Consider the following 22,066-nt stretch of genomic DNA (forward strand, 5'->3'; position numbering starts at 1 on the left):
CCAGAGGTTGACCGTGGGATCTTGCTGTGCAATTGCTGCCTGCACGAGCCACCGGGAGAAGCAGAGTGTGAGCCTAACACTGGTTTTGATGCTGTGAATTTTCCCCTCTGAGTCACGCATCATCCCGACTTGGACATATATCGCCCGTTCCTTCATCGTCACTAGGCAAAAATCCTGCAACCTCCCTCCCTAACAGCACTGTGGGAGGACCTTCACCACATGGACTGCAGCAGTTCAAGAAGAAGGCCCACCAACACCTTCTCAAGGACAACTAGGGATGGGCAATACATGCCGGCCTTGCCAGCGATGCCCACATTCCGAGAATGAATAAACAAAATAATGTACTCGAGCGGGAGGCTGACCTTGCGCGTTACATGAGGGTCACTGCCTGGGTCAGGCAGGTGCCTGGGTGAGGTAAACGCCCTGATCCATTGATCGCTCTGCTTTATGTTCAGGAGGAGGAAGAGGAGGAGCAGGTAGCCCCGGCAGCACTGCCTCCTGCACCCGAAGAGAAGAAGAAAATCCAGGATCCAGACAGTGAAGAAGTGACTGAGCTGGACGCAAGACAGATCATCGAGTAAGTGCAGCAATATGGGGAGTGGGAGAGAACTAGAGCAGAATGGGAGGAACTGGTCTGGAGCAGAATGAGAGGGACTGGTCTGGACTAGAATGGGAGGAACTAGTCTGGAGGAGAATGGGAGGAACTGGTCTGGAACAGAATGGGAGGGACTGGTCTGGAGGAGAATGGGAGGAACTGGTCTGGGACAGAATGGGAGGGACTGGTCTGGAGCAGAATGGGAGGGACTGGTCTGGAGCAGAATGGGAGGAACTGGTCTGGAGCAGAATGGGAGGGACTGGTCTGGAGCAGAATGGGAGGGACTGGTCTGGAGCAGAATGGGAGGAACTGGTCTGGAGCAGAATGGGAGGGACTGGTCTGGAGCAGAATGGGAGGGACTGGTCTGGAGCAGAATGGGAGGGACTGGTCTGGAGCAGAATGGGAGGGAACTGGTCTGGAGCAGAATGGGAGGAACTGGTCTGGAGCAGAATGGGAGGGAACTGGTCTGGACTAGAATGGGAGGGACTGGTCTGGAGCAGAATGGGAGGGAACTGGTCTGGACTAGAATGGGAGGAACTGGTCTGGAGCAGAATGGGAGGGAACTGGTCTGGACTAGAATGGGAGGGACTGGTCTGGAGGAGAATGGGAGGAACTGGTCTGGGACAGAATAAGAGGGACTGGTCTGGAGCAGTATGAGAGGGACTGGTCTGGAGGAGAATGAGAGGAACTGGTCTGGAGCAGAATGGGAGGAACTGGTCTGGAGCAGAATGGGAGGGAACTGGTCTGGAGCAGAATGGGAGGAACTAGTCTGGAGCAGAATGGGAGGGAACTGGTCTGGGACAGAATGGGAGGAACTAGTCTGGAGCAGAATGAGAGGAACTAGTCTGGAGCAGAATGGGATGAACTGGTCTGGAGCGGAATGGGAGGGAACTGGTCTGGAGCAGAATGAGAGGGACTGGTCTGGAGCAGAATGGGGGGAGATCTAATGTGCGGCAACATGTGAGTGGAGAGATTTCCTTTATTTGTTGCAATGCCGTGACTGGGACTAATTGCATCTTGTAGGAACGCTAAACAGGACGTGGATGATGAGTACAGTGCACCGCTCTCCAGTATACGCGGTCTGCAGTCCTATTACGCAGTGGCTCACGCGGTGACTGAGAGGGTGGATATTCAGTCCACGCTGCTCATAAACGGCTTACTCAAACAGTATCAGGTAAAGGACAGCGTGGGTCCGTGTTCCACCGGACACGTTTGGTTTTCCTTCAATGACGGCACAGTCGCGTTAGACCATCGAAACACACCCCCCCCCCGGCCTTTGCTCTGGGTCGCGGGTTTCCCCCACGTGCTGCGCCATGGCGGGACGCGTAGCGAGTTCCCGATCCCCAGGTATGCCGCTGCAGAGCAGTGCTGAGCAAACACCAGGTGCTTCCGCAAAGGAAAACCAGAGAGACAGCGGGTCAAGGGGTATCTGCCAATGTTCCCCCCCGTAAGCCGCACTGCCTCCTGCGCGGCCTTTTCAAATTTTTGCGCCTGCACGGTACCTACAGTGTAAAAGCCGGTGAGCGGCCTGCGCCAGACTTTGCAGATCACTTCGCAGCTTAGCCGAAACATTGGTAAATACCCGCTTCAGAGTACGGCCTGACCAGAGGCTTTTATTGAGCAAGGTCACCAATCTGACCTGTCTGTCCAAGGTGGCCACAGAAAGGGAAGCGGACAGAGCAGTAAACACCTTCTGAAAAAATTAAAACAGCAAGGTCATAGAAAATTACAGCACAGAAGGAGGCCATTCGGCCCATCGTGCCTGTTCCGGCTCTTTGAGCTATGCAGTTCGTCTCACTCCCTTGCCGGTTCCTCATAGCCCTGCAAATTTTGTATTTATCCAATTCCCTTTTGGGAAGCTACTATTGAATCTGCTTCCACCGCCCTTTCAGGCAGCGCATTCCAGATCATAATAACTCGTTGCGTTATTAAAAAGTTTCTCCTCATCTCGCCTCAGTTCTTTCAGTAAGTCTTTGTCCTTGTACTCTGCAAGGATGATACCAGAACTGAGAGGTTGTAACCATCAGGAAAGATTGACAGGCTGGGGCTCTCTTCTCTAGGCTGAGGGGTGACCTGACGGAGGTCTTTAAGATTATTAAAAGGTTTGGTAGGGTGGACGTAGAGAAGATGTTTCCACTTGTGGGATGGACCAGAACTAGGGGCCATAAATATAGGATAGTCACTAATAAATCCAATAAGGAATTCAAGAGAAACTTCTTTAACCAGAGAGTGGTGAGAGTGTGGAACTCGCTACCACAGGGAGTAGTTGAGGTGAATAGTATAGATGCATTCAAGGGGAAGCTAGATAAACACATGAGGGAGAAAGGAATAGAAGGATATGCTGATAGGGTGAGATGAAGTAGGATGGGAGGAGGCTCATGTGGAGCATAAACACTGGCAAAGGCCACTTGGGACGAATGGCCTGTTTCTGTGCTGTACATTCTGTGTAATTCTACGTAATTCTATGCAGGTTAAAGGCCTGGAATGGCTGGTCTCGCTGTACAATAACAACCTGAATGGGATCCTCGCCGATGAAATGGGTCTGGGAAAGACCATTCAGACCATCGCCCTCATCACGTACCTCATGGAGCACAAACGTATCAATGGACCCTTCCTCATCATAGTACCTCTCTCGTAAGGAGGAAGCCACTCGCGTCTCTACCTCCCAGAGGTTGCGGGAGGAATGATGGCCGGGACGCTGGGCGAGCTTCCCGTTCCTCTTCAAAGTAATTTTTCACATCCTCCTGCACCAGTGGAGCTGATGGAGCCTCAGTTTAACATCTATGCTAAGAACGTCAGAGGAAAAGGATTCCACAGTTCTCCCAGATCCTACAGGAGGGGGTTAATTTTGACCTAGCTCTCTGGCCTGAGGTCCACAGGATCGGATGGATCGCCTGATTTACACCCCGCCCCAATATTCACCTCAAAACAGTAAAATCGGGCGGGGCGTGAAACAGACGATCCCATCAGTTCCCTGATGAGCGGGATAGGTTAAAATTGCCCCCGTAGTCAGCATAGTGTAGAGAGTATTCAACACAGGGTTGGGGACAGTACTAGTTAATCGGTTGACTCATTGGAACCTTTTTAACTGAAATCCTTTTCCTGGGACATTCTTAGCACAGATGTTAAACCAAGGCTTCACTGGTGCAGGAGGATGTAAAAGATTCCTTTGAAGAAGAGCAGGGAGAGTTCTCCTGGTATCCCGAACAACATTCCTCCCTCAACCATCACCACCATAAACTGTCCATTTGCTGTTAGTGGGATCTTGCTGTTTGCATAAAGGCTGCTGCGTTTGCTACACAACAGTTACTTCTAAGTAACTCGGTGTCTGTGAATCTCTTTGAGATGTTTCCAACGCTGTATATATGAACCTCACTACATTTTGATTGATTGCTGTCACCCTTTTGATCTGGTTAATTTCAGGAAGCAGTTACTGACTGGCCAAGTTACAAATTGTTTAATGCATGAATCAAGTGTTTTACTGCACCCTATACGTGCTCTGTATAGAGTCTCTTTATAAAGCTCACACGCTGTTAATACCCGGTTCCTTTTATAAATTACCGTCACCAACCAGGGCAGAGACGATTGTACCCACGGGCAGACCTGAGTGCAAGGGCACAGCGCCACCCAGAGGCAGGAGAGTGGAGGAGGGGGAACGGGCTCTGCTGGAGGAGAGGGGATGGGCTCTGCTGGAGGAGAGGGGATGGACTCTGCTGGAGGAGAGGGAACGGGCTCTGCTGGATGGGCTCTGCTGGAGGAGACGGGATGGGCTCTGCTGGAGGAGCGGTAACGGGCTCTGCTGGAGGAGAAGGAACAGACTCTGCTGGAGAAGGGGGAGCGGGCTGTGCTGGAGGAGAAGGAACGGGCTCTGCTGGAGGAGAGGGGATGGGCTCTGCTGCAGGAGAGTGGATGGGCTCTGCTGGAGGAGAGGGGACGGGCTCTGCTGGAGGAGAGGGGATGGGCTCTGCTGCTGGAGGAGAGGGGATGGGCTCTGCTGGAGGAGAGGGGACGGGCTCTGCTGGAGGAGAGGGAACGGGCTCTGCTGGAGGAGAGGGGACGGGCTCTGCTGGAGGAGAGGCGACGGGCTCTGCTGGAGGAGAGGGGATGGGCTCTGCTGGAGGAGAGGGAACGGGCTCTGCTGGAGGAGGGGGGTGGGCTCTGCTGGAGGAGAGGGAACGGGCTCTGCTGGAGGAGAGGGGATGGGCTATGCTGGAGGAGTGGGAACGGGCTCTGCTGGAGGAGAGGGAACGGGCTCTGCTGGAGGAGGGGGGGTGGGCTCTGCTGGAGGAGAGGGAACGGGCTCTGCTGGAGGAGAGGGGATGGGCTCTGCTGGAGGAGAGGGGATGGGCTCTGCTGGAGGAGAGGGGATGGGCTGTGCTGGAGGAGAAGGAACAGGCTCTGCTGGAGGAGAGGGAACGGGCTGTGCTGGAGGAGAGGGTACGGGCTCTGCTGGAGGAGAGGGGATGGGCTCTGCTGGAGGAGTGGGGATGGGCTCTGCTGGAGGAGAGGGGATGGGCTCTGCTGGAGGAGAGGGAACGGGCTCTGCTGGAGGAGAGGGGATGGGCTGTGCTGGAGGAGAGGGGACGGGCTCAGAGGAGAGGGGACGGGCTCTGCTAGAGGAGAGGGGACGGGCTCTGCTGGAGGAGAGGGAACGGGCTCTGCTGGAGGAGAGGGGACGGGCTCTGCTGGAGGAGAGGGAATGGGCTGTGCTGGAGGAGAGGGGATGGGCTGTGCTGGAGGAGAGGGGACGGGCTGTGCTGGAGGAGAGGGAATGGGCTGTGCTGGAGGAGAGGGGATGGGCTGTGCTGGAGGAGAGGGGACGGGCTCTGCTAGAGGAGAGGGGACGGGCTCTGCTGGAGGAGAGGGAACGGGCTCTGCTGTAGGGGAAGGAACGGGCTCTGCTGGAGGAGAGGGGTCGGGCTCTGCTGGAGGAGGGGATGGGCTCTGCTGGAGGAGGGGATGGGCTCTGCTGGAGGAGAGAACATAAGAACATAAATAGGAGCAGGAGTAGGCCAATCGGACCCTCGAGCCTGCTCCACCATTCAATAAGATCATGGCTGATCTGATCCTAACTTCAAATCTTCTATCACTCTCCATCCCACCCGAACCCATGTGATCTCCCGGGAGAGGAGAAAAACCAGATAAAAAACCCAATGGCCAATTTGGGAGAAAAAATCTGGGAAATATCCTCTCCGACCCATCTAGGCGATCGAAACTCTTCCAGGAGATCACTCTGTCCCTATATTTTCTACAGTACTTACCTTCTGTAAAGGCGATCTCCACCCCAGCCAGGAACAGGAATAAAACCATCTCCTGAAATCTAACACAGAATTAGAACACAAGAAGTAGGAGCAGAACCAGGCTACACGGCCCCTGGGCCCGCTCCACTACCCACAGAGCCATGACCATTCCGAACCTAGACTCATGTCCAATTTCCTGCCCGCTCCCCGTAACCCTTAATTCCCTTTACTTCTAGGAAACTATTTCTGTTTTAAATTTATTTAATGATGTAGCTTCCACAGCTTTCTGGGGCAGTAAATTCCACAAACCTACCAGCCTCTGAGTGAAGAAGTTTCTCCTCATCTCAGTTTTGAAAGAGCAGCCCCTTATTTTAAGATTATGCCCCCTAGTTCTAGTTTCACCCATCATTGGGAACATCCTCACCGCATCCACCCGATCAAGCCCCTTCACAATCTTATATGTTTCAATAAGATCGCCTCTCATTCTTCTGAACTCCAATGAGTAGAGTCCCAATCTACTCAACCTCTCCTCATATGACCACCCCCTCATCCCCGGGATTAACCGAGTGAACCTTCTTTGTACTGACTCGAGAGCAAATATGTCTTTTCTTAAGTATGGACACCAAAACTGTATGCAGTATTCCAGGTGCGGTCTCACCAATACCTTGTACAACTGCAGCAATACCTCCCTGTTTTTATATTCCATCCCCCTAGCAATAAAAGCCAACATTCCATTGGCCTTCTTGATCACTTGCTGCACCTGCATACTAACTTTCTGAGTTTCGTGCACCAGGACCCCCAGATCCCTTTGTACTACAGTACTTTCCAGTTTCTTGCCATTAAGATAATAACTTGCTCTATGATTTTTCCTGCCAAAGTGCATAACCTCACACTTTCCAGTATTGTATTCCATCTGCCAAATCTCTGCCCACTTACTTAGCCTGTCTATGTCGCTTTGCAGGTTTTTTATTTCCTCCTCACTCACTACTTTCCCTCCCATCTTTGTATCATCTGCAAACTTTGATATGTTACACTCGGTCCCCTCCTCCAAATCGTTAATATAGATTGTAAAGAGTTGGGGACCCAGCACTGACCCCTGTGGAACACCACTAGTTACTGATTGCCAGTCTGAGAATGAATCATTTATCCCAACTCTCTGCTTTCTGTTAGAGAGCCAATTCTCCACCCACGCCAGAATATTACCCCCAATCCCGTGATTTTTTATCTTGAGCAATAATCTTTTGTGTGGCACCTTGTCAAATGCCTTTAGGAAGTCTAAATACACTACGTCCACTGGTTCTCCTTTATCCACCCTGTATGTTACTTCCTCAAAGAACTCAAGCAAATTTGTCAAACATGACTTCCCCTTCATGAAACCATGCTGAGTTTGTCCTATTAAATTATGTTTATCCAAATGTCCCGTTACTGTCTCCTTAATAATGGACTCTAACATTTTACCAACCACAGATGTTAGGCTAACAGGTCTATAGTTTCCAGCCTTCTGTCTACTACCCTTTTTAAATAAGGGTGTTACATTAGCAGTTTTCCAATCTGCCGGGACCTTTGCTGAGTCCAGGGAGTTTTGGAAAATTATTACCAATGCATCCACAATCCCTACCGCCACTTCCCTCAAGACCCTAGGATGTAAGCCATCAGGTCCAGGGGATTTATCCGGCTTAAGTCCCATTATTTTACCAAGTACCACTTCCTTAGTGATTTTAATCGTATTTAGCTCCTCTCCCCCTAGAGCCCCTTGTTTGTCCAGTGTTGGGATATTCTTAGTGTCCTCTACTGTAAAGACTGATACAAAATATTTGTTCAGCCTTTTTGCCATCTCCATGTTTCCCACCATTAATTTCCCAGTCTCATCCTCTAAGGGACCAACATTTACTTTAGCCACCCTTTTTCTTTTTATATAACTATAGAAACTTTTGCTATCCGTTTTTATATTTTTTGCTAATTTACTTTCATAATCTATCTTCCCTTTCTTAATCAATCTTTCAGTTATTTTTTGCTGTCTTTTAAAGACTTCCCAATCTTCTATCCTCCCACTAGATTTGGCTACCTTATATGCCCTTGTTTTTAGTCGGATACTATCCTTAATTACTTTACTTAGCCACGGATGGCTATCTTTTCTTTTACACCCTTTTTTCCTCAGTGGAATATATTTTTTTTGGAAGTTGTAAAATAACTCCTTAAATGTACACCACTGATCATGTACCGTCTTACCCTTTAATCTATTTTCCCAGTCCACTCTAATCAATTCTGCTCTCATACCTTCATAGTCTCCTTTATTCAAGCTCAGCACGCTTGTTTGAGATCCAACCTTCTCACCCTCTACTTGAATATAGAATTCAACCATGTTATGGTCACTCATTCCAAGGGGATCCTTTACTAGGACATTTTTAATTAATCCTGTCTCATTACACAGGACCAAATCTAAGGTTGCTTGCCCCCTGGTCGGCTCAATTACATACTGCTCAAGAAACCCATCCCTAATACACTCAATGAACTCATCCTCAAGGCTGCTCTGCCCAATTTGATTTGTCCAGTTAATATGATAGTTAAAATCCCCCATAATTATAGCTGTTCCCTTATTACAAGCCTCAACTATTTCCTGATTAATACTCCGTCCAACAGAGTTGCAACTGTTCGGAGGCCTATAGACTACGCCCACTAGTGTTTTTTTCCCCTTATTATTCCTTATCTCTACCCAAACTGTTTCACTATCCTGCTCCTTTGACCCAATATCATTTCTCTATTATAGTGATTCCTTCCTTTATTAACATAGCCACCCCACCTCCCCTCCCTTCCTGCCTGTCCTTCCTGATTGTTAAATAACCTGGTATGTTTAATTCCCAGTCATGGTCACCCTGCAGCCATGTTTCTGTAATGGCCACAAGATCATACCCATGTGTAGTTAGGGATTGGCTCTGCTGGAGGAGAGGTGACGGGCTCTGCTGGAGGAGAGGGGACGGGCTCTGCTGGAGGAGAGGGGACGGGCTCTGCTGGAGGAGAGGGGACGGGCTCTGCTGGAGGAGAGGGAACGGGCTCTGCTGGAGGAGAGGGAACGGGCTCTGCTGGAGGAGAGGGGATGGGCTGTGCTGGAGATGGGGAACAGGCTCTGATGGAGTAGGGGGAACGGGCTGTGTTGGAGGAGAGGGAACGGGCTGTGCTGGAGGAGAGGGAACGGGCTGTGATGGAGGAGAGGGAACGGGCTGTGCTGGAGGAGAGGGAACGGGCTGTGATGGAGGAGAGGGAACGGGCTGTGCTGGAGATGGGGAACAGGCTCTGATGGAGTAGGGGGAACGGGCTGTGTTGGAGGAGAGGGAACGGGCTGTGCTGGAGGAGAGGGAACGGGCTGTGCTGGAGCAGAGGGAACGGGCTCTGCTGGAGGAGGGATGGGCTCTGCTGGAGGAGAGGGGATGGGCTCTGCTGGAGGAGAGGGGACGGGCTCTGCTGGAGGAGAGGGGACGGGCTCTGCTGGAGGAGAGGGGACGGGCTCTGCTGGAGGAGGGGGAACGGGCTCTGCTGGAGGAGAGGGGACGGGCTCTGCTGGAGGAGAGGGGACGGGCTCTGCTGGAGGAGAGGGGACGGGCTCTGCTGGAGGAGAGGGGATGGGCTCTGCTGGAGGAGGGGGAACGGGCTCTGCTGGAGGAGAGGGGACGGGCTCTGCTGGAGGAGAGGGGACGGGCTCTGCTGGAGGAGAGAGACCGGGCTGTGCTGGAGGAGAGGGAACGGACTGTGCTGGAGATGGGGAACAGGCTCTGATGGAGTAGGGGGAACGGGCTGTGCTGGAGGAGAGGGAACGGGCTGTGATGGAGGAGAGGGAACGGGCTGTGCTGGAGGAGAGGGAACGGGCTGTGATGGAGGAGAGGGAACGGGCTGTGCTGGAGGAGAGGGAACGGGCTGTGCTGGAGATGGGGAACAGGCTCTGATGGAGTAGGGGGAACGGGCTGTGCTGGAGGAGAGGGAACGGGCTGTGATGGAGGAGAGGGAACGGGCTGTGCTGGAGGAGAGGGAACGGGCTGTGATGGAGGAGAGGGAACGGGCTGTGCTGGAGATGGGGAACAGGCTCTGATGGAGTAGGGGGAACGGGCTGTGCTGGAGGAGAGGGAACGGGCTGTGCTGGAGGAGAGGGAACGGGCTGTGCTGGAGGAGAGGGAACGGGCTCTGCTGGAGGAGAGGGGACGGGCTGTGATGGAGGAGAGGGGACGGGCTCTGCTGGAGGAGAGGGGACGGGCTGTGATGGAGGAGAGGGAACGGGCTGTGCTGGAGATGGGGAACAGGCTCTGATGGAGTAGGGGGAACGGGCTGTGCTGGAGGAGGGGGAACGGGCTGTGATGGAGGAGAGGGAACGGGCTCTGCTGGAGGAGGGATGGGCTCTGCTGGAGGAGAGGGGATGGGCTCTGCTGGAGGAGAGGGGACGGGCTCTGCTGGAGGAGAGGGGACGGGCTCTGCTGGAGGAGAGAGACCGGGCTGTGCTGGAGGAGAGGGAACGGACTGTGCTGGAGATGGGGAACAGGCTCTGATGGAGTAGGGGGAACGGGCTGTGCTGGAGGAGAGGGAACGGGCTGTGATGGAGGAGAGGGAACGGGCTGTGCTGGAGGAGAGGGAACGGGCTGTGATGGAGGAGAGGGAACGGGCTGTGCTGGAGGAGAGGGGATGGGCTCTGCTGGAGGAGGGGGAACGGGCTCTGCTGGAGGAGAGGGGACGGGCTCTGCTGGAGGAGAGGGGACGGGCTCTGCTGGAGGAGAGGGGACGGGCTCTGCTGGAGGAGAGGGGATGGGCTCTGCTGGAGGAGGGGGAACGGGCTCTGCTGGAGGAGAGGGGACGGGCTCTGCTGGAGGAGAGGGGACGGGCTCTGCTGGAGGAGAGGGGACGGGCTCTGCTGGAGGAGAGAGACCGGGCTGTGCTGGAGGAGAGGGAACGGACTGTGCTGGAGATGGGGAACGGGCTCTGATGGAGAAGGGGGAACAGGCTGTGCTGGAGGAGAGGGGACGGGCTCTGCTGGAGGAGAGGGAACGGGCTGTGCTGGGGATGGGGAACGGGCTCTGATGGAGAAGGGGGAACGGGCTGTGCTGGAGGAGAGGGGACGGGCTCTGGAGCTCGGCAGCAGGAGAGGGAACAAGCTTTCACTCAGCCTCTTAGACAAGCAGGACCCAGGGAGAAGGTGCAAGGAAAGGAAATGTTTATTTTAATGTAGTGTATGTGGAGAAAAACATAGTTTAGGAATGAGAAGTGATAGATAGGAGTGATTTCAAGGCTGTAATTTAATCTCTGGGCGCGGCTGGATCTAATACGAACCTTTCAGGTTTTGTTGTGATGACTTCACAGCCCAACATGATTCCTGAGCTGAGTTCCCAGCCCTGTAATCGCAGCCATCACTCTGTACAATAATGAGCCAGTAAGTTCTGTAGATTGGTGCTCACCTGCAGTAATGACCCCAAATTGTATTTACAGAACTCTCTCAAACTGGGCCTACGAGTTTGATAAGTGGGCGCCATCTGTATCGCGGATCTCGTACAAGGTAATACCATCTTCAGGTTTGATGCTCTGGTTCTGTTCACTGGATGTTCTGAGACAAGCGAGTGATTATTATTGGCTGTACAGATGCAATGATGACGGTCTTTTTCCGCTCTTCCTCCTCCTCGCAGGGTTCCCCGGCAGCTCGAAGGGCCTTTGTTCCTCTGCTTAGAAGTGGGAAGTTCAACGTCCTGCTCACCACCTACGAATACATAATCAAAGACAAGCATGTCCTTGCCAAGGTGAAGGTTTTCTTCATTTTCTTGCAGGTTTCACTTCTTTCCCCTCCCCCACTCCCCTGACTAGTGCTGAGATACCATCTTGTGGGTGTCTCCCACCCACCTCACCTCCAGGTGGGACCTCACCTGGTCACCCACCGTGCAAATGTAACCCCACTAAGAAAGGAGGGAGAGAGAAAACGGGGAACTACAGACCAGTTAGCCTGACATCAGTAGTAGGGAAAATGCTAGAATCTATTATTAAGAACGTGGTAACAAGGCACTTAGACAATAATAATAGGATTGGGCAGAGTCAACACGGATTTATGAAAGAGAAATCGTGTTTGACAAATCTGTTAAGAGTTTTTTGAGGTTGTTACTAGCAGAATAGATGAGGGGGAACCAGTGGATGTGGTGTATTTGGATTTTCAGAAGGCATTCGATAAGGTGCCACACAAAAGGTTATTAAACAAAATTAGGGCTCATGAGATTGGGGGTAATATACTAGCATGGATTGAGGATTGGTTAACGGACAGAAAACAGAGAGTAGGAATAAACGGGGCATTTTCGGGTTGGCAGGCTGTAACTAGTGGGGTACTGCAAGGATCAGTGCTTGGGCCTCAGCTATTCACAATCTACATCAATGATTTGGATGAAAGGACCAAATGTAATATGTTCAAGTTTGCTGATGATACAAAGCTAGTTGTGAGGAGGATGCAAAGAGGCTTCAAGGGGATATAGACAGGCTAAGTGAGTGGGCAAGAACATGGCAAATGGAATATAATGTGAAGAAATGTGAAGTTATCCACTTTGGTAGGAAAAATAGAAAAGCAGAGTATTTTTTAAATGGTGAGAGATTGGGAAATGTTGGTGTTCAGAGGGACCTGGGTGTCCTTGTACACGAATCACTGAAAGTTAACATGCAGGTACAGCAAGCAATTAGGAAAACAAATGGTATGTTGGCCTTTATTACAAGAGGATTTGAGTATAAGAGTAAAGACATCTTACTGCAATTATATAGGGCCCTGGCGAGACCACACCTGGAGTATTGTGTACAGTTTTCATCTCCTTACCTAAGGAAGGATATACTTGCCATAGAGGGAGTGCAACGAAGGTTCACCAGACTGGTTCCTGGGATGGGGGGATTGTCCTATGAGGAGAGATTGAGTAGACTAGGCCTATATTCTCCAGAGTTTAGAAGAATGAGAGGTGATCTCATTGAAACATACAAAATTCTTACAGGGCTTGACAGGGTAGATGCAGGGAGGATGTTTCCCCTGGCTGGGGAGTCTAGAACCAGGGGTCACAGTCTCAGAATAAGGGGTTGGCCATTTAGGACTGAGATGAGGAGAAATTTCTTCACTCAGAGGGTGGTGAATTTTTGGAATTCTCTACCCCAGAGGGCTGTGGAGGCTCAGTCGTTGAGTATATTCAAGACAGAGATCGATAGATGTTTGGATATTAAGGGAATCAAGGGATATGGGGAAAGTTCAGGAAAGTGAAATTAAGGTAGAAGATCAGCCATGATCTTATTGAATGGCAGAGCAGACTCGAAGGGCCGAATGGCCGACTCCTGCTCCTATTTCTTATGTTCTTATGTCAGCCTAGACAGCAAGGTACCCCAGTGTCTAACCCAGTCCCTCAGTACCAAACCTACTGCCTGCCCCTTCCTGTATCCTCCCAGTGTCTAGCCCATTGCCCCGGTACCCCAGTGTCTAACCCACTGCCCTGGTACCCCAGTGTCTAACCCACTGCCCTGGTACCCCAGTGTCTAACCCACTGCCCTGGTACCCCAGTGTCTAACCCACTGCCCTGGTACCCCAGTGTCTAGCCCATTGCCCCGGTACCCCAGTGTCTAACCCACTGCCCTGGTACCCCAGTGTCTAACCCACTGCCCTGGTACCCCAGTGTCTAACCCACTGCCCTGGTACCCCAGTGTCTAACCCACTGCCCTGGTACCCCAGTGTCTAACCCACTGCCCCTGGTACCCCAGTGTCTAACCCACTGCCCTAGTACCCCAGTGTCTAACCCACTGCCCTAGTACCCCAGTGTCTAACCCACTGCCCTAGTACCCCAGTGTCTAACCCACTGCCCTGGTACCCCAGTGTCGAACCCACTGCCGTCGTACCCCAGTGTCTAACCCACTGCCCTAGTACCCCAGTGTCTAACCCACTGCCCTAGTACCCCAGTGTCTAACCCACTGCCCTGGTACCCCAGTGTCTAACCCACTGCCCTGGTACCCCAGTGTCTAACCCACTGCCCTAGTACCCCAGTGTCTAACCCACTGCTCTAGTACCCCAGTGTCTAACCCACTGCCTTGGTACCCCAGTGTCTAACCCACTGCCCTAGTACCCCAGTGTCTAACCCACTGCCCTAGTACCCCAGTGTCTAACCCACTGCCCTAGTACCCCAGTGTCTAACCCACTGCCCCTGGTACCCCAGTGTCTAACCCACTGCCCCTGGTACCCCAGTGTCTAACCCACTGCCCTGGTACCCCAGTGTCGAACCCACTGCCGTCGTACCCCAGTGTCTAACCCACTGCCCTAGTACCCCAGTGTCCAACCCACTGCCCTAGTACCCCAGTGTCTAACCCACTGCCCTGGTACCCCAGTGTCTAACCCACTGCCCTGGTACCCCAGTGTCTAACCCACTGCCCTAGTGCCCCAGTGTCTAACCCACTGCCCTAGTACCCCAGTGTCTAACCCACTGCCCTGGTACCCCAGTGTCTAACCCACTGCCCTGGTACCCCAGTGTCTAACCCACTGCCCTAGTACCCCAGTGTCTAACCCACTGCCCTAGTACCCCAGTGTCTAACCCACTGCCCTCGTACCCCAGTGTCTAACCCACTGCCCTGGTACCCCAGTGTCTAACCCACTGCCCTGGTACCCCAGTGTCTAACCCACTGCCCTAGTACCCCAGTGTCTAACCCACTGCCCTGGTACCCCAGTGTCTAACCCACTGCCCTCGTACCCCAGTGTCTAACCCACTGCCCTAGTACCCCAGTGTCTAACCACTGCCCTAGTACCCCAGTGTCTAACCCACTGCCCTAGTACCCCAGTGTCTAACCCACTGCCCTAGTACCCCAGTGTCTAACCCACTGCCCCGGTACCCCAGTGTCTAACCCACTGCCCTAGTACCCCAGTGTCTAACCCACTGCCCCGGTACCCCAGTGTCTAACCCACTGCCCTGGTACCCCAGTGTCTAACCCACTGCCCTGGTACCCCAGTGTCTAACCCACTGCCCTAGTACCCCAGTGTCTAACCCACTGCCCTGGTACCCCAGTGTCTAACCCACTGCCCTGGTACCCCAGTGTCTAACCCACTGCCCTAGTACCCCAGTGTCTAACCCACTGCCCTAGTACCCCAGTGTCTAACCCACTGCCCTGGTACCCCAGTGTCTAACCCACTGCCCTGGTACCCCAGTGTCTAACCCACTGCCCTCGTACCCCAGTGTCTAACCCACTGCCCTGGTACCCCAGTGTCTAACCCACTGCCCTGGTACCCCAGTGTCTAACCCACTGCCCTAGTACCCCAGTGTCTAACCCACTGCCCGAGTACCCCAGTGTCTAACCCACTGCCCTAGTACCCCAGTGTCTAACCCACTGCCCTAGTACCCCAGTGTCTAACCCACTGCCCCGCTACCCCAGTGTCTAACCCACTACCCTAGCACCCCAGTGTCTAACCCACTGCCCTGGTACCCCAGTGTCTAACCCACTGCCCCTGGTACCCCAGTGTCTAACCCACTGCCCTAGTACCCCAGTGTCTAACCCACTGCCCTAGTACCCCAGTGTCTAACCCACTGCCCTAGTACCCCAGTGTCTAACCCACTGCCCTAGTACCCCAGTGTCTAACCCACTGCCCTGGTACCCCAGTGTCTAACCCACTGCCCCTGGTACCCCAGTGTCTAACCCACTGCCCTCGTACCCCAGTGTCTAACCCACTGCCCTCGTACCCCAGTGTCTAACCCACTGCCCCTGGTACCCCAGTGTCTAACCCACTGCCCTCGTACCCCAGTGTCTAACCCACTGCCCTGGTACCCCAGTGTCTAACCCACTGCCCCTGGTACCCCAGTGTCTAACCCACTGCCCTCGTACCCCAGTGTCTAACCAACTGCCCTCGTACCCCAGTGTCTAACCCACTGCCCTGGTACCCCAGTGTCTAACCCACTGCCCCGGTACCCCAGTGTCTAACCCACTGCCCTAGTACCCCAGTGTCTAACCCACTGCCCTAGTACCCCAGTGTCTAACCCACTGCCCCTGGTACCCCAGTGTCTAACCCACTGCCCCTGGTACCCCAGTGTCTAACCCACTGCCCTGGTACCCCAGTGTCTAACCCACTGCCCTCGTACCCCAGTGTCTAACCCACTGCCCTAGTACCCCAGTGTCTAACCCACTGCCCTGGTACCCCAGTGTCTAACCCACTGCCCCTGTTACCCCAGTGTCTAACCCACTGCCCTGGTACCCCAGTGTCTAACCCACTGCCCCTGGTACCCCAGTGTCGAACCCACTGCCCTGGTACCCCAGTGTCTAACCCACTGCCCTAGTACCCCAGTGTCTAACCCACTGCCCTAGTACCCCAGTGTCTAACCCACTGCCCTAGTACCCCAGTGTCTAACCCACTGCCCCGGTACCCCAGTGTCTAACCCACTGCCCTAGTACCCCAGTGTCTAACCCACTGCCCCTGGTACCCCAGTGTCTAACCCACTGCCCTGGTACCCCAGTGTCTAACCCACTGCCCCTGGTACCCCAGTGTCTAACCCACTGCCCTAGTACCCCAGTGTCTAACCCACTGCCCTAGTACCCCAGTGTCTAACCCACTGCCCTAGTACCCCAGTGTCTAACCCACTGCCCTGGTACCCCAGTGTCTAACCCACTGCCCTTGTACCCCAGTGTCTAACCCACTGCCCTAGTACCCCAGTGTCTAACCCACTGCCCTGGTACCCCAGTGTCTAACCCACTGCCCTGGTACCCCAGTGTCTAACCCACTGCCCTAGTACCCCAGTGTCTAACCCACTGCCCCTAGTACCCCAGTGTCTAACCCACTGCCCTAGTACCCCAGTGTCTAACCCACTGCCCCGGTTCCCCAGTGTCTAACCCACTGCCCTAGTACCCCAGTGTCTAACCCACCTGCCCTAGTACCCCAGTGTCTAACCCACTGCCCCTTGTACCCCAGTGTCTAACCCACTGCCCCTGGTACCCCAGTGTCTAACCCACTGCCCTGGTACCCCAGTGTCTAACCCACTGCCCTGGTACCCCAGTGTCTAACCCACTGCCCTGGTACCCCAGTGTCTAACCCACTGCCCTAGTACCCCAGTGTCTAACCCACTGCCCTAGTACCCCAGTGTCTAACCCACTGCCCTGGTACCCCAGTGTCTAACCCACTGCCCTCGTACCCTAGTGTCTAACCCACTGCCCTAGTACCCCAGTGTCTAACCCACTGCCCTAGTACCCCAGTGTCTAACCCACTGCTCCTGGTACCCCAGTGTCTAACCCACTGCCCTAGTACCTCAGTGTCTAACCCACTGCCCTAGTACCCCAGTGTCTAACCCACAGCCCCTGGTACCCCAGTGTCTAACCCACTGCCCTAGTACCCCAGTGTCTAACCCACTGCCCTAGTACCCCAGCGTCGAACCCACTGCCCTGGTACCCCAGTGTCTAACCCACTGCCCCCAGTACCCCAGTGTCTAACCCACTGCCCTGGTACCCCAGTGTCTAACCCACTGCCCCTGGTACCCCAGTGTCTAACCCACTGCCCTGGTACCCCAGTGTCTAACCCACTGCCCTCGTACCCCAGTGTCTAACCCACTGCCCTAGTACCCCAGTGTCTAACCCACTGCCCTGGTACCCCAGTGTCTAACCCACTGCCCTAGTACCCGAGTGTCTAACCCACTGCCCTAGTACCCCAGTGTCTAACCCACTGCCCTAGTACCCCAGTGTCTAACCCACTGCCCTAGTACCCCAGTGTCTAACCCACTGCCCTAGTACCCCAGTGTCTAACCCACTGCCCCAGTACCCCAGTGTCTAACCCACTGCCCCGGTACCCCAGTGTCTAACCCACTGCCCTAGTACCCCAGTGTCTAACCCACTGCCCTAGTACCCCAGTGTCTAACCCACTGCCCTGGTACCCCAGTGTCTAACCCACTGCCCCTGTTACCCCAGTGTCTAACCCACTGCCCTGGTACCCCAGTGTCTAACCCACTGCCCCTGGTACCCCAGTGTCGAACCCACTGCCCTGGTACCCCAGTGTCTAACCCACTGCCCTAGTACCCCAGTGTCTAACCCACTGCCCTAGTACCCCAGTGTCTAACCCACTGCCCTAGTACCCCAGTGTCTAACCCACTGCCCCGGTACCCCAGTGTCTAACCCACTGCCCTAGTACCCCAGTGTCTAACCCACTGCCCTGGTACCCCAGTGTCTAACCCACTGCCCTGGTACCCCAGTGTCTAACCCACTGCCCTAGTACCCCAGTGTCTAACCCACTGCCCTGGTACCCCAGTGTCTAACCCACTGCCCCTGGTACCCCAGTGTCTAACCCACTGCCCTAGTACCCCAGTGTCTAACCCACTGCCCTAGTACCCCAGTGTCTAACCCACTGCCCTAGTACCCCAGTGTCTAACCCACTGCCCTGGTACCCCAGTGTCTAACCCACTGCCCTAGTACCCCAGTGTCTAACCCACTGCCCTAGTACCCCAGTGTCTAACCCACTGCCCTGGTACCCCAGTGTCTAACCCACTGCCCTAGTACCCCAGTGTCTAACCCACTGCCCTAGTACCCCAGTGTCTAACCCACTGCCCTAGTACCCCAGTGTCTAACCCACTGCCCCTGGTACCCCAGTGTCTAACCCACTGCCCCTGGTACCCCAGTGTCTAACCCACTGCCCTGGTACCCCAGTGTCTAACCCACTGCCCTCGTACCCCAGTGTCTAACCCACTGCCCTAGTACCCCAGTGTCTAACCCACTGCCCTAGTACCCCAGTGTCTAACCCACTGCCCCTGGTACCCCAGTGTCTAACCCACTGCCCTGGTACCCCAGTGTCTAACACACTGCCCTGGTACCCCAGTGTCTAACCCACTGCCCCTGGTACCCCAGTGTCTAACCCACTGCCCTGGTACCCCAGTGTCTAACCCACTGCCCTGGTACCCCAGTGTCTAACCCACTGCCCTCGTACCCCAGTGTCTAACCCACTGCCCTAGTACCCCAGTGTCTAACCCACTGCCCTGGTACCCCAGTGTCTAACCCACTGCCCTCGTACCCTAGTGTCTAACCCACTGCCCTAGTACCCCAGTGTCTAACCCACTGCCCTAGTACCCCAGTGTCTAACCCACTGCTCCTGGTACCCCAGTGTCTAACCCACTGCCCTAGTACCCCAGTGTCTAACCCACTGCCCTGGTACCCCAGTGTCTAACCCACTGCCCTAGTACCTCAGTGTCTAACCCACTGCCCTAGTACCCCAGCGTCGAACCCACTGCCCTGGTACCCCAGTGTCTAACCCACTGCCCTAGTACCTCAGTGTCTAACCCACTGCCCTAGTACCCCAGCGTCGAACCCACTGCCCTAGTACCCCAGTGTCTAACCCACTGCCCTAGTACCCCAGTGTCTAACCCACTGCCCTGGTACCCCAGTGTCTAACCCACTGCCCCTGGTACCCCAGTGTCTAACCCACTGCCCTAGTACCCCAGTGTCTAACCCACTGCCCTGGTACCCCAGTGTCTAACCCACTGCCCTAGTACCCGAGTGTCTAACCCACTGCCCTAGTACCCCAGTGTCTAACCCACTGCCCTAGTACCCCAGTGTCTAACCCACTGCCCTCGTACCCCAGTGTCTAACCCACTGCCCTAGTACCCCAGTGTCTAACCCACTGCCCTAGTACCCCAGTGTCTAACCCACTGCCCCAGTACCCCAGTGTCTAACCCACTGCCCCGGTACCCCAGTGTCTAACCCACTGCCCTAGTACCCCAGTGTCTAACCCACTGCCCTAGTACCCCAGTGTCTAACCCACTGCCCTGGTACCCCAGTGTCTAACCCACTGCCCCTGTTACCCCAGTGTCTAACCCACTGCCCTGGTACCCCAGTGTCTAACCCACTGCCCTAGTACCCCAGTGTCTAACCCACTGCCCTGGTACCCCAGTGTCTAACCCACTGCCCCTGGTACCCCAGTGTCTAACCCACTGCCCTAGTACCCCAGTGTCTAACCCACTGCCCTGGTACCCCAGTGTCTAACCCACTGCCCTAGTACCCCGAGTGTCTAACCCACTGCCCTGGTACCCCAGTGTCTAACCCACTGCCCCTGGTACCCCAGTGTCTAACCCACTGCCCTAGTACCCCAGTGTCTAACCCACTGCCCTGGTACCCCAGTGTCTAACCCACTGCCCTAGTACCTCAGTGTCTAACCCACTGCCCTAGTACCCCAGCTGTCGAACCCACTGCCCTGGTACCCCAGTGTCTAACCCACTGCCCCTAGTACCCCAGTGTCTAACCCACTGCCCTGGTACCCCAGTGTCTAACCCACTGCCCCTGGTACCCCAGTGTCTAACCCACTGCCCTGGTACCCCAGTGTCTAACCCACTGCCCTGGTACCCCAGTGTCTAACCCACTGCCCTGGTACCCCAGTGTCTAACCCACTGCCCTCGTACCCCAGTGTCTAACCCACTGCCCTAGTACCCCAGTGTCTAACCCACTGCCCTGGTACCCCAGTGTCTAACCCACTGCCCTAGTACCCGAGTGTCTAACCCACTGCCCTAGTACCCCAGTGTCTAACCCACTGTCCCTGGTACCCCAGTGTCTAACCCACTGCCCTAGTACCCCAGTGTCTAACCCACTGCCCTAGTACCCCAGTGTCTAACCCACTGCCCTAGTACCCCAGTGTCTAACCCACTGTCCCTGGTACCCCAGTGTCTAACCCACTGCCCTAGTACCCCAGTGTCTAACCCACTGCCCTGGTACCCCAGTGTCTAACCCACTGCCCTAGTACCCCAGTGTCTAACCCACTGCCCTAGTACCCCAGTGTCTAACCCACTGCCCTAGTACCCCAGTGTCTAACCCACTGCCCTAGTACCCCAGTGTCTAACCCACTGCCCTAGTACCCCAGTGTCTAACCCACTGCCCTGGTACCCCAGTGTCTAACCCACTGCCCCTGGTACCCCAGTGTCTAACCCACTGCCCTAGTACCCCAGTGTCTAACCCACTGCCCTAGTACCCCAGTGTCTAACCCACTGCCCCTGGTACCCCAGTGTCTAACCCACTGCCCTAGTACCCCAGTGTCTAACCCACTGCCCTAGTACCCCAGTGTCTAACCCACTGCCCTGGTACCCCAGTGTCTAACCCACTGCCCCTGGTACCCCAGTGTCTAACCCACTGCCCTAGTACCCCAGTGTCTAACCCACTGCCCTAGTACCCCAGTGTCTAACCCACTGCCCTGGTACCCCAGTGTCTAACCCTCTGCCCTAGTACCCCAGTGTCTAACCCACTGCCCCTGGTACCCCAGTGTCTAACCCACTGCCCTAGTACCCCAGTGTCTAACCCTCTGCCCTAGTACCCCAGTGTCTAACCCACTGCCCCTGGTACCCCAGTGTCTAACCCACTGCCCTAGTACCCCAGTGTCTAACCCACTGCCCTAGTACCCCAGTGTCTAACCCACTGCCCTGGTACCCCAGTGTCTAACCCACTGCCCTAGTACCCCAGTGTCTAACCCACTGCTCCTGGTACCCCAGTGTCTAACCCACTGCCCTAGTACCCCAGTGTCTAACCCACTGCCCTAGTACCCCAGTGTCTAACCCACTGCCCTGGTACCCCAGTGTCTAACCCACTGCCCCGGTACCCCAGTGTCTAACCCACTGCCCTGGTACCCCAGTGTCTAACCCACTGCTCTAGTACCCCAGTGTCTAACCCACTGCCCCCGTACCCCAGTGTCTAACCCACTGCCCTCGTACCCCAGTGTCTAACCCACTGCCCTAGTACCCCGGTGTCTAACCCACTGCCCTAGTACCCCAGTGTCTAACCCACTGCCCTCGTACCCCAGTGTCTAACCCACTGCCCTAGTACCCCAGTGTCTAACCCACTGCCCTAGTACCCCAGTGTCTAACCCACTGCCCTAGAACCCCAGTGTCTAACCCACTGCCCCGGTACCCCAGTGTCTAACCCACTGCCCTAGTGCCCCAGTGTCTAACCCACTGCCCTAGTAGCCCAGTGTCTAACCCACTGCCCTGGTACCCCAGTGTCTAACCCACTGCCCTAGTACCTCAGTGTCTAACCCACTGCCCTAGTACCCCAGCGTCGAACCCACTGCCCTGGTACCCCAGTGTCTAACCCACTGCCCCCAGTACCCCAGTGTCTAACCCACTGCCCTAGTACCCCAGTGTCTAACCCACTGCCCCTGGTACCCCAGTGTCTAACCCACTGCCCTGGTACCCCAGTGTCTAACCCACTGCCCTGGTACCCCAGTGTCTAACCCACTGCCCTCGTACCCCAGTGTCTAACCCACTGCCCTAGT

The 22,066-nt window shown here is 54.9% G+C and overlaps 1 protein-coding gene across 3 annotated transcripts in view; it reads left to right on the plus strand.

Moving 5' to 3' along the window:
* The window catches only part of LOC147097656 (SWI/SNF-related matrix-associated actin-dependent regulator of chromatin subfamily A member 4-like), a 137,531-nt gene that overhangs the window by 59,128 nt on the left and 56,337 nt on the right, over positions 1-22,066 (plus strand). For all 3 annotated transcript variants that reach the window (XM_085971651.1, XM_085971650.1, XM_085971649.1), the window contains exons 15-19: positions 456-577; positions 1,619-1,769; positions 3,066-3,229; positions 11,299-11,365; positions 11,493-11,603. In XM_085971651.1, coding sequence (XP_085827777.1) covers positions 456-577; positions 1,619-1,769; positions 3,066-3,229; positions 11,299-11,365; positions 11,493-11,603 — 615 coding nt within the window. The remainder of the gene's footprint in view (positions 1-455; positions 578-1,618; positions 1,770-3,065; positions 3,230-11,298; positions 11,366-11,492; positions 11,604-22,066) is intronic.

Source organism: Somniosus microcephalus, chromosome 31 (assembly GCF_052327205.1).
Source record: "Somniosus microcephalus isolate GS21.2 chromosome 31, FLI_Smic_1.0, whole genome shotgun sequence".
Lineage (NCBI taxonomy): Eukaryota > Metazoa > Chordata > Chondrichthyes > Squaliformes > Somniosidae > Somniosus > Somniosus microcephalus.